This window comes from Leucopleurus acutus (assembly GCF_964270905.1).
Source record: "Leucopleurus acutus genome assembly, chromosome: 6".
Taxonomy (NCBI): Eukaryota; Metazoa; Chordata; class Mammalia; order Artiodactyla; family Delphinidae; genus Leucopleurus; species Leucopleurus acutus.
In genome coordinates this window covers 85066857-85079309 of record NC_139149.1, presented here as the reverse complement: position 1 = coordinate 85079309, position 12453 = coordinate 85066857, and the positions used below count along the sequence as shown (strand labels likewise).

Genomic DNA, 12453 nt, shown 5'->3' with positions numbered 1-12453 from the left:
ATTATCTGTACTTTGAAGATTTGGTAGAAATCATCTGTTAAAAAGCATGGTCTTCAAGGGAGCATTTACTGTAGGGAGTTTTTAAGCTACTATTTGTTTTTTTTAATGAATAGGTCTGTTCAAGTCTTTATTTCTTCTTTCAGCTTCAATTGTTTATACTTTTCTGGAAAATTGTTTCAAATTTATTGGCATAATATTTTTATCATTGTCTTAAGATGTGTTCACCTCTATAATTTGTTGTAGCTCCTATTTTTCATCCCTATTATTATTTATTTGAGCCTTTTATCTTTTTATCTTGGTCAGTCTTGTCAGCAGTTTACCCTTTTTTGTTACTCTTTTCAAAGATTAAGCTGTAATTAATCCTTTCCTTTCTTTGTTTTCTGTTTCACTAATTTCTGTTTTTTATTTCCTTCTACTTCATGTTCACCTGTTCATGTCTTCCAACTTCATGAGTTTAGCATTTAGTTCATTAATTTTTCAATCTTTTAATTTTTCTAAAGTGCTCATCTAAGGCTATAAATTTCCCTCTAAGTGTTGCTTTAGCTGTATGTAAAAAGATTTGATCCATTTTGTTTTTGTAGTCATTCAGTTCTAAATATTTCTCTGCTTTCCATCATGATTTGACTCATGTCACGTGCTCATTCATTTCCAAAATATAGGGGTTTGGCCTTTATTTTTTTAATGACAGGTTAAAGAGTGTTATATTTTAAACTTATGTAGTAATTTTTAAATCCTTGATCTTGCTATTTTGTTTAATATTAATATTATGACACCGCTTTTTATTCTTTTACTTTTTAGCCCTTCTGTAATGTAACCTTCCTCTAGTATTTCAGAGTCGAGTTCTCAAGGGTTGACCTGATTCCTTGTTAAAGCAGCTAAAGCAAATGACATAAGTGAAAGCCTCTTGCGAGAGCCTGGACAAGTGGAAAGCAATTAATGAACTCTGGGTGACTCTGAGCTATGGAAGCAGATATTAAGTTTGGATTTGGGCAGCATTTCCTAAACAGTGGTTCATGAACCCCAGGATTTTACATAGTTAAAGGCAGTAATGACATTTTTTTAACTTCTATTTACAAAATCAGTAATTTAAGTTACTTTAAGGTATTCATTTAAAAAGAGAACACTTTGAGAATCTCTAGAGTGTAGCTATTGAGCCCATGGGCAGTTAGTGAATCTGCCCAAGCTTTCATCACTTAGCTGGTTTATCACTTAGCCATTCACCTCAGGCTAGCCTGGTGGTTTGATCATCAGATATATATATATTTTTAATATTGTGGTAAAATATACATAGCATTTATCATTTTAACCATTCCTAAGTGTATGGTTCTGTGGCATCAAGCACATTCAGATGTTGTGTAAGCCACTGTCTCTACACAAAACTTATCATCCCCAATAAAAATTCTGTACCCATTAAACAGAGACTCCCCCCACCCCAGCCCCTGGTAACCTCTACTCCCTGTCTCTATGAATTTGCCTGCTCTAGGTACCATATAAGTGGAATCATAGTAGTTGTCCTTCTGTATCTGGCTTACTGCCCTAAGTATAATGTTTTCAAGGTCCATCCATGTGGTAGCATATACCAAAATTTCAGTTCATTATATGTCTGAATAATATTCCATTGTATGTATAGACCACATTTTGATTATCCATTCATCTGTCAATGGACACTTGGGTGGTTTTTACCTTTAATATATTTATTTTTTGAGTAACAAGTGCAAACCTAGCCATATAAGGAAAGAGCAATATTGCCACTATTGGATTCAAAGCTCCCAAGAGAAGAGAAGCTAAACAGAGTAGTTCAGGTTTTCTGAGAGCATACTAGGGCCCCTTTTGGGAAAGTCTACAGGCAAGAACTCGAGTGAGTCCAGAAAGGTAATAGGGATTTACAAGTGTTGGAACATTTCTGGTCTAGTACTGGGCATCCAGAAGAAATGTGGTCAGAGGGAGTATGTGTTCACCATGTACCACCTCCATCTTTCAGGAGCAGGTCAAAGCACAATACTTCTGTAGGGTTAAATAAGTTTCCCCAGCTGATCTCAGCAATAGGATGTGGTGGAGGAAGTAGGAACATCCAACAGGCCAATATAAACAAAAATCTGGGCCATGTTCCTCGGGGCACGCTCTCTTAATTGCATTATAAAACAGTCCACTTTGTGCCGTTGAACTTATGGGTTCCTGGAAATTATTACATATTCTTCCATCTTTCTAAGATAATATTTTATAATTTCTGAGCTAAACATCTCTTTATTCCATAGTTCTCTAAGGAATTATAAAATTATTCATTTTTGCTTTATAGTCTTGTGTGACATTGTTTTGTTTGAAGCCTTGTAGCTGAGAATTGTAGTGTAGTGCTTGTAAAGCAGTCAGGGTGGTACCTGGCACAGAATTATTGTTCATTAAGTGGCAGCTAATGAGTATTACTCTGTTCCACCGACTCTTACTACTTTGCAAATCTTTTAAGTGTTTTAGTCTGGTGAGCATAGTCTCAATGGGTTACTAATCAGCCTTAAAATTTGCAGTAAAATTTTAATTATGAACTTATATATAATTGAATATAAAAACTAAATGTTGGCTTCAGTTTGAATGCTTTTGACAATGTCAACATTAAAATCTGCACATGTAATTTGCTTTACTGTTTCCTGTTAATTGTAGTACTGGTATCTACAGCTTTTTGTTACTGTCCTGTAATAAACTCTTATTAGATGATAAACAATTAAAAAAAAAGAAGAAATTAGAAGTATTTTAATATTCCATGCCAATTCTGTTAGAACAAAGAGCTTTGTTTTTTCCTCCAGTATTTCTGTGTAGCACAACTAATTAGAGCAGTTAGTCTTGCCATTTATTGCTGTAACTTCTGGCTTGGAAATTAACAGGTAAATGTGTCAGCTGGTCTCCAATTATTCCCTGCAACTGTGGGATGTATGATTCATTTCCTAGAACTTCAGGCACAAGCCTGTGATTAACCATCTCTATTACAGAGTTACTACTGCTACCATTTGCTACTTTTTATACCCCCAAATCCCATTTTATAGGCAGGGAAATTCTTTTAATTACATCTGGTTTATTTCATTGTATTAATCTTCTGGTGCTTTCTTTCATAGCACCTAAAAATGTACATATTGAAAAAGGTAGTATCAAGTGAAATATGTCTACTCAATATCATGCATGTCGTCAGTACCAAAATGATTAACTGAATCCCTGTTTTTCTCTACCTTCAGTGATTTCCTAAATAAAAACCAGGAACTATTGCAAGATTTATCAGAAGTGAATGATGAAAACACCCAATTGATGGAAATATTGAATACCTTGTTTTTCTTGCCAATCAGACGACTTCATAATTATGCCAAAGTTTTGCTAAAGCTTGCTACTTGTTTTGAAGTGGTAAGCTCTCATGTATACCTCCTTTGGACACTTGGGAAGTCAAGGATCATAGTTTATTTGTTTGTTTGTTTGTTTGTTTGAATTATGCTACCCCAAGATCTGTAACTACACTAATTTAATATTTATAATGTGTCTAAATTTATTTTTCTTCAGGGAAATGAAAGCAGAAAGTATGACTGTAGGTATATCTAGTGTTCTTTGTTGTAGATTCAGTTTCCTCTCAGGACCTTAACAAGATTAATTTTATTCATTTTATGAAAGTCTAAAGTTGAGACCCAGTTGTGCTACTCATTCAATAGTTGTCCAAGTTTGAGTACATACTGAGTACAATTACACAGAACTGTTTAAAACCCTGGCTTCCTATATAATGACTCACACTTGTACGGCAGTGGCATCAGCACCTAGCCTGGACTCATGATAGACTTATGCCAGGTATTTGGGTCACCTTGGCATATGCTATGAGAAATCACAGTGTTACAGGATTTTCTCAAATGTTAATGAGTTCACTTTCTGTATTAAATCAGTTAGGTGGAGTCCTAGAAAATTAGCACTGCTCTAGGATATGGGTATATGTTAAAGCTGGTCCTAAGGCAGTCACCTTTGAAATTGTACTGAAATGTGTTGTTTTATTTTGTTTCCATTCTGAAGGGCTCTAGAGAAACCATAATGATTCTAGTGTTTCTTATAGTTCAGGATTTTTCAAATCTTGGAATCTATCTCCTTCCCTGGACAGATATTGTCTCCAGAGTGATCTAGAAATTGATGTGGCCTTTCTACGTTTGATCCTACTGTGGTCTTGTGGGTCTGTTCTTTTGTCTGGTTTCAGTGTTACCCCAAACTGATCTAATTTCAGCTATGAAGGTTTGAGCTACACAAATATCCCAATGAGATACAGATTTCACTCAGTATGTCCTTAATTAATCAAAAATCAGCTAGATCAGCTTGGAATTGTTCAGAGTCTGATACTGTACTATTTCCAGTCTGAAGAGTCCTAATTCTGTGTAAAAAATCCACGCTCTTTTAGTTTGGAATTAAAGGCCCTTCACAGTCTGATACTCTCTTTTGTTTCTAGCCTTATAGTCTACCCTGTGTCCTACATGTTAGTTCAGATTCCCTGGATATAGTTCTCATATGCTTTATATTTCCTCTATCCTCATTATGGGAAACCTTCAAGGCTTGAGTCAAAAATCTTTTTCTCATGAAAATGAAGCCCTCTCTGACCATACTCCACTCCTTTCCCTGCCCATCTCTTATTCCCTTCTCTGTGTTTTGCTAGTACTTTTTGTCCCCATTATTTTCTTATCACATTATGTCAGTGATCCTCAGCCAGGGTTGGGGATCAAAATCGTCTGTGTTTTTCAAAACACGCGGCTATGTTCCATCACTGTGAATTGTTATTTAGTTAAGTGTAAGGTATAGCTGAGACATTATATGTGTATAAAATTATTTAAATAAAAATAATACCTAATATTTATTAAATGCACTCCACGTGCCATGTACTGTTCTAAGCATGTTATATATATTCATTTAATCCCCACATCGACTCTGTGAAATAGATATTATTACTATCATCCCCCTTTTTCAGATGAGAGAATTGAGGCATAGCTGAGAATTGGTAGAGCTAGAATTCATATCAGAGCATTCTGGCTCCAGAGTCTCTTCCTTTGACTATTTTACTATATTGTCTGTTCCAATAACCTATTAACAAAACCAGTGTATTATTCTGGTATGTTATATGTTTTTCTGTCTTCTCTGCCTAGTTATAAGCTCCCAGAAGACAAAGATTGTGCCTTACTTATTTTTTTATCCCTAGCATTCAACAGAATATTCCATATGTAGTAGATACCATTAAATGTTCCTTAAATGAATGGAAAAAATGGATATGAATGACTGAGAACTGTGGAATGTAAAGTAATTACGAATGTGAGGAATCATCTTTTCATCTTACCTTCTCCTCACTCTCCACAAGACACTGCAATTATACCCTATCCCGTGGTTGATTCTCAAAGCTTGGTCACAGACACTTGGGGGTTCTAGAGACCCTTTCAGGAGATGGCAGGATCAAACTGTTTTCAGGACAGTACTAAGACATTTGCTGATTACACTGTGTTGTCGTTTGCACTGATGGTGCAGAGATAAAGATGGGTCAAACTGCTGGCTCCTTAGCATGAATCAAGGCAGTGGCACCAAACTATACTCAGTCATTGTGTTCTTTGCTGGCATGTACTTGCAGTTAAAAAACAAAATAAACAAACAAAAAATTGCCAATTTCACTTAAAAAACATTCTTGGTAAAGCAGTAAAAATTATTCTTTTTAACATCAACCACTGAGTATACATCTTTAAAAAAAAAGAGATATAATTGACATATAACATTTTATTAGTTTCAGGTATACAACATATTGATTCAATATATGTACATATTATGAAATGACCACAGTAAGTCTACTTAAATTTATCACCACACACAGAAATACAACATCTTTTTAATATTCTGCATGATGAAATGGGGAGTACACAGAAAGCAGCTCTGCTGCATCCCAAAGTATGAATGTTTTTCAAGGAAAAGCACAAGATTGAGATCGTTTGAGTTGAAAGCTGCCTTTTTCTTTTAAATGTGGAACGCTTCACGAATTTGCACGTCATCCTTGCACGTCATCCTTGCTCAGGGGCCATGCTAATCTTCTGCTTATCGTTCCAATTTTAGTATATGTGCTGCTGAAGCAGCACTTTTTTTTTAACTTGAAAGAACAATTGATAGATAAACTGTGGTTATTCAGACTTGGGTATTTGACAGATACTTTCTCAAAAAAGGGGGTTAAATGAGCCTGTCACTTCAAGGAGAACAACTGACAGTATTTGTTGCCAATGATAAAATCTGAATTTTTAAGCAAAAATTAAAATGTGGAAAACGTGTGTATCACTGCAAGCTTGGCATTTTTCCAATATTTAAAGACTTTCTGATGAGATTGGTGATGATTTAATGTGCTTTTTGATACAATAAAATGTATCAACATTTGGAAGATCTGCATAATTCACTGAACCAGTATTTTTCAAATGTCCAATTCACACGTTATAAAATCATGCATAGGTTTTAAAAAAAAATCTATTCAAAATGTAGGATAGACCAGTGAATTTTAATGTAACAGGATACAAAGAGTTTGATGTAGTTTCAGATTCCACATTTTAGCTACTCTTTAAGAAACTACCACTTAACAAGTTTTGGTATAGTTTCAAAGGAGAATATCCACAATTATATGAAATGGCTATTAAAATCCTCCTCCCTTTTCCGACTAAATATCTTTAAAAAGCAAGATTTTCTTCATTTATTTCAAATAAAGAATCTTAACAGATTAAATGCAGTGGCAGATATGAAAATCCAGCCGTCATCTTTTAAGTCAGATAATAAAGAGATTGGAAAAGATGTAGAACAATGCCACTTTTCTCATGAAACATTTTTTTGTTTTGGAAATTTTAGTTATTTTTCATTAAAAATGTTACTGTATTTGAAGTGAGTTAATAAAGATATAAAGTTTTTTAAACTTTATTCTCTGATATGGTAAATATCAGGAGATAATAAACCACAGAAGCAAAACAGAGAGATCCCGAGACCAAAACCCCTGAGAATTCCTGGCCTATCCTGAGTTCTCTGCTGCTCTCCTCACTGATAACTGTCAGTGTATATTTCTTTTCCCCTTGAGTTCTTCCCCTATTTCATATGTACCTGTATGTGGTAGGATTTTCTGGAACCAGTCTTCTTTTTCCTCAGCTCCCTTTAGTGTACCATATCTGTTCTTAGGCTGGCTTCCCTCCCTAAATTATTACTACATATCTAAACCACACTGAGTCTACAAATTCTGGACAATTGTTTTATATTCTTTTTTCCCTCCTTAATTATTGGCCTCTAGACATCTCCAGAATACCAGAAACTGCAGGATTCCAGTTCTTGTTATGAGTCTCTTGCTCTCCATCTCGGCAGGAAAAGGAAGGAAGCAGAATACACACTGGGTTTCTGGAAGACCTTTCCTGGAAAAATGACGGTAAACCGTGCCAATTGTTGATATCCCAGCAAACAGCAGGCTTATCCGTAACAGCTGCCATAATTTTCTCGGTTTCTCACTTATTTATGGTAATAATGCTTTAATGACCCCTTTTCTAAGGGCAACTAAGGACCACAGCAGTGGGGGCTTTAAATATCAACACCTTCCCTCATGGCTAGGAATCCTTTCTGAATATGTCTCTCCCTCTTTTGTTTGTTCCTATCTTTTTATTTTCCTTTGAGCACTGATTTTGTGAAATGTTTGGATCCCATCTGAATTTAGGTTTAACACCAAATTCTCCTTAATGTCATTTGTATCTTTTTCATCTTCTCTTTGCAGAAAATAATTTTGATACTTCAATTGTGTATTTGTTTTTAATACCAGGATTCCTTGAGGAAGCCAGAGCGTCGACTGCTGTGTGAGAGCAGTAACCGGGCCCTGTCTCTGCAGCATGCTGGGAGGTTTTCTGTGAATTGGTTCATTCTCTTTAATGATGCCCTAGTCCATGCCCAGGTATGCTGGATTCCTAACCTTAAAAGAGGCCCTGGAAGGTGCAGTACTATGAGTATTTAATTAATCGTAGTATCAGTTTATTTTACAAACTATTGTGATTTTACTGAAACTCTTGAGTAAAAGAGACTGTTTAGCTTGCTTTTGTGGTACCGGCCAGATTTCAGGGAGCTTTTTTAGTTTCTAACTTGAAAATGAGTGTCAGCCATCTGAAGGGGTCCTTGCAGCAGACAGGGCGAGACCATTGGGGTTAGTTATGTTATGGGGACTATGTGGCTGAGGTGGACTTAACCATTTGAAAGGGGTTCTGCAGCAGCGACCCCAGGGCCCACATGGGCTTTCTCAGATGTGTCTCCATGTTCTTTGTTTCAGTTCTCCACACACCATGTTTTCCCTTTGGCCACACTGTGGGCAGAGCCACTTTCTGAAGAAGCTGGTGGTGTGTAAGTGTCCCCCCAACCTCATTCCCTTCCTCTGTTACTTAGCCAGTTCGTTTCCTTAGACGTGAATAAAATGGGAAGGCTCAGGAGGCCTCCCCATTCTGCACAAGAAGGCTTACCCTCCCAGTACGTAGGTAGTAAGTGCCCTGCTGTGAAGAGCATGACAAATCATGACAAGTGGTGGAAGGGCTTCTCCATTGTTCTCATCCCCATAGTTTAACCCAGAGAAATAACTGTGTCCTTTTCCCACCGTGGAAACCACACCCAGAACATTGAATATATTTAAATTTAATTGACTTCTGATCCCTTTGAAATAAACAAGTTGCTTTTCATATTTGAGGATGGATGTTGTAATGACAGGTTGTCATATTTACTGATCTTTATCCTTGTGAACGTTTTAGGAATGGCCTAAAGATAACTACACCCGAGGAGCAGTTCACTCTCATTTCATCAACACCCCAGGAAAAGGTTAGTCCATCATGGTACTTTCTTTCCATCTTTGGCCTGGCTCTTTCTGTCTCTTATGGTGGTAAGAAAGGAATAAAAACTGTTCTTGCTTGCCTAACGATCCATAATTATGTCTGATAAATCTTCATTAAACCAAGACTGTAGAATTTTGTTGTTGCTGTTCTTTATTTTATTTTATTTTTTTATACAGCAGGTTCTTACTAGTTATCTATTTTATACATATTGGTGTATACATATCAGTCTCAGTCTCCCAATTCATCGCACCACCACCACCACTTTCCCCCCTTGGTGTCCCTACGTTTGTTCTCTACATCTGTGTCTCTATTTCTGCCTTGCAAACCGGTTCATCTGTACCATTTTTCTAGATTCCACTTATACGCATTTATATATGATATTTGTTTTTCTCTTTCTGACTTACTTCACTCTGTATGATGGTCTCTGAGTCCATCCGCATCTCTACAAATGACCCAATTACTTTCCTTTTTATGGCTGAGTAATATTCCATTGTGTATATGTACCACATCTTCTTTATCCATTCGTCTGTCGATGGGCATTTACGTTGCTTCCAAGTACTGGTTATTGTAAATAGTGCTGCAATGAACATTGGGGTGCATGTGTCTTTTTTTTTTTTTTTTTTTTTGCGTTATGTGGGCCCCTCACAGCCGCAGCCTCTCTAGTTGAGGAGCACAGGCTCCGGACGCACAGGCCCAGCGGCCACGGCCCACAGGCCCAGCTGCTCCGCGGCATGCAGGATCCTCCCCTACCGGGGCACAAACCCGCGTCCCCTGCATCGGCAGGCGGACTACCAACCACTGCGCCACCAGGGAAGCCCCCCATGTGTCTTTTTGAATTATGGTTTTCTCTGGGTATATGCCCAGTAGTGGGATTGCTGGGTCATACGGTAATTCTATTTTTAGTTTTGTAAGCAACCTCCATACTGTTCTCCATAGTGGCTGTATCAATTTACATTCCCAGCAACAGTGTAAGAGGGTTCCCTCTCCAGCATTTATTTGTAGATTTTCTGATGATGCCCATTCTAACTGGTGTGAGGTGATACCTCATTGTAGTTTTGATTTGCATTTCTATTTTGGAGATGAATCCTTTGTCCATTGATTCATTTGCAAATATTTTCTCCCATTCTGAGGGTTGTCTTTTCATCTTGTTTATAGTTTCCTTTGCTTTGCAAAAGCTTTTAGGTTTCATTAGGTCCCATTTGTTTATTTTTGTTTTTATTTCCATTACTCTAGGAGGTGGGTCAAAAAAGATCTTGCTGTGATTTATGTTAAAGAGTGTTCTTCCTATGTTTTTCTCTAAGAGTTTTATAGTGTCTGGTCTTACACTTAGGTCTTTAATCCATTTAGAGTTTAGTTTTGTGTATGGTGTTAGGGAGTGTTCTAAGTTCATTCGTTTGCATGTAGCTGTCCAGTTTTCCCAGCACCACTTATTGAAGAGACTGTCTTTTCCCCATTGTATGTCCTTGCCTCCTTTGTCATAGATTAGTTGACCATAGGTGCGTGGGTTTATCTCTGGGCTTTCTATCCTGTTCCATTGATCTACATTTCAGTTTTTGTGCCAGTACCATTTTGTCTTGATTACTGTAGCTCTGTAGCATAATTTGAAGTCGGGGAGCCTGATTTCTCCAGCTCCGTTTTTCTTTCTCAAGATTGCTTTGGCTATTCCAGGTCTTTTGGGTCTCCATACAAATTTAAAAATTTTTTGTTCTAATTCTGTAAAAAATGCCATTGGTAATTTGATCGGGATTGCATTGAATCTGTAGATTGCTTTGGGTAGTATAGTCATTTTCACAATATTGATCCTTCCAATCCAAGACCATGGTATATCTCTCCATCTGTTTGTGTCATCTTTGATTTCTTTCATCAGTGTCTTATAGTTTTCTGAGTACAGGTCTTTTACCTCCTTAGGTAGGTTTATTCCTAGGTATTTCATTATTTTTGTTGCAGTGGTGAATGGGATTGTTGCCTTAATTTCTCTTTCTGATCTTTCGTTGTTAGTGTGTAGGAATACAAAAGATTTCTGTGCTTTAATTTTGTATCCTGCCACTTTACCAGATTCATTGATTAGCTCTAGTAGTTTTCTGGTGACATCTTCAGGATTCTCTATGTATGGTATCATGTCATCTGTAAACAGTGACAGTTTTACTTCTTTTTTTTCCAATTTGTATTCCTTTTATTTCTTTTTCTTCTCTGATTGCTGTGACTAGGACTTCCAAAACTATGCTGAATAAGAGTGGTGAGAGTGGACATCCTTGTCTTCTTCCTGATCTTAGAGGAAATGCTTTCAGGTTTTCAGCATTGAGAATGATGTTTGCTGTGGGTTTGTCTTATATGGCCTTTATTATGTTGAGGTAGGTTCCCTCTTTGCCCACTTTCTGGATAGTTTTTATCATAAATGCGTGTTGAATTTTGTCAAAAGCTTTTTCTGAATCTATTGAGATGATCATATGGTTTTTATTCTTCAATATGTTAATATGGTGTATCACATTGATTGGTTTGCATACATTGAAGAATCCTTGCACCCTGGGATAAATCCCACTTGATCATGGTGTGTGGTCCTTTTAACGTGTTGTTGGATTCTGTCTGCTAGTATTTTGTTGAGGATTTTTGCATCTATATTCATCAGTGATATTCATCTGTAATTTTCTTTTTTTGTAATATCTTTGTCTGGTTTTGGTATCAGGGTGATGGTGGCCTTGTAGAATGAGTTTGGGAGTGTTCCTTCCTCTAAGACTTTTTTTTTTTTTTTTAATTTTATTTATTTATTTATGGCTGTGTTGGCTCTTCGTTTCTGTGCGAGGCTTTCTCCAGTTGCGGCAAGTGGGGGCCACTCCTCATCGCGGTGCACGGGCCTCTCACTATCGCGGCCTCTCTTGTTGCGGAGCACAGGCTCCAGACGCGCAGGCTCAGTAATTATGGCTCATGGGGCTAGTCGCTCCACGGTATGTGGGATCTTCCCAGACCAGGGCTCGAACCCATGTCCCCTGCATTGGCAGGCAGATTCTCAACCACTGTGCCACCAGGGAAGCCCTGTTGAAAGATTTTAATCACAGTTTCAATTTCATTACTTGTGATTGGTCTGTTCATATTTTCTATTTCTTCCTGGTTCAGTCTTGGAAGGTTATACCTTTCTAAGAATTGGTCCATTTCTTCCATGTTGTCCATTTTACAGGCATAAAGTTGCTTGTAGTAGTATCTAATGATGCTTTGTACTTCTGCGGTGTCTGTTGTAACTTCTCCTTTTTCATTTCTAATTTTATTGATTTGAGTGCTCTCCCTCTTTTTCTTGCTGAGTCTGGCTAATGGTTTATCAATTTTGTTTATCTTCTTGGTGAGTCTGGCAAATGGTTTATCAATTTTATTTATCTTCTCAAAGACCCAGCTTTTAGTTTTATTGATCTTTGCTATTGTTTTCTTTGTTTCTGTTTCATTTATTTGTGCTCTGATCTTTATGATTTCTTTCCTTCTACCTAACTTTGGGTTTTGTTTGTTCTTGTTCTCTAGTTCCTTTAGGTGTAAGGTTAGATTTTTTTTTTGGCAATTCAAATTTTTTTACTTAAAGTTATTATAAAATATTGGTTATATTCCCTGTGCTATACAA

At 36.9% G+C, this 12453-nt stretch overlaps 1 protein-coding gene across 4 annotated transcripts in view; it reads left to right on the top strand.

The window, feature by feature from the left end:
• Window positions 1–12453, top strand: part of ALS2 (alsin Rho guanine nucleotide exchange factor ALS2) — an 86857-nt gene that overhangs the window by 48190 nt on the left and 26214 nt on the right. For all 4 annotated transcript variants that reach the window (XM_082840788.1, XM_082840787.1, XM_082840786.1 and 1 more), the window contains 5 exons: window positions 3219–3381; window positions 7289–7420; window positions 7805–7933; window positions 8303–8373; window positions 8772–8838. In XM_082840788.1, the coding sequence (XP_082696914.1) occupies window positions 3219–3381; window positions 7289–7420; window positions 7805–7933; window positions 8303–8373; window positions 8772–8838 (562 nt within the window). The remainder of the gene's footprint in view (window positions 1–3218; window positions 3382–7288; window positions 7421–7804; window positions 7934–8302; window positions 8374–8771; window positions 8839–12453) is intronic.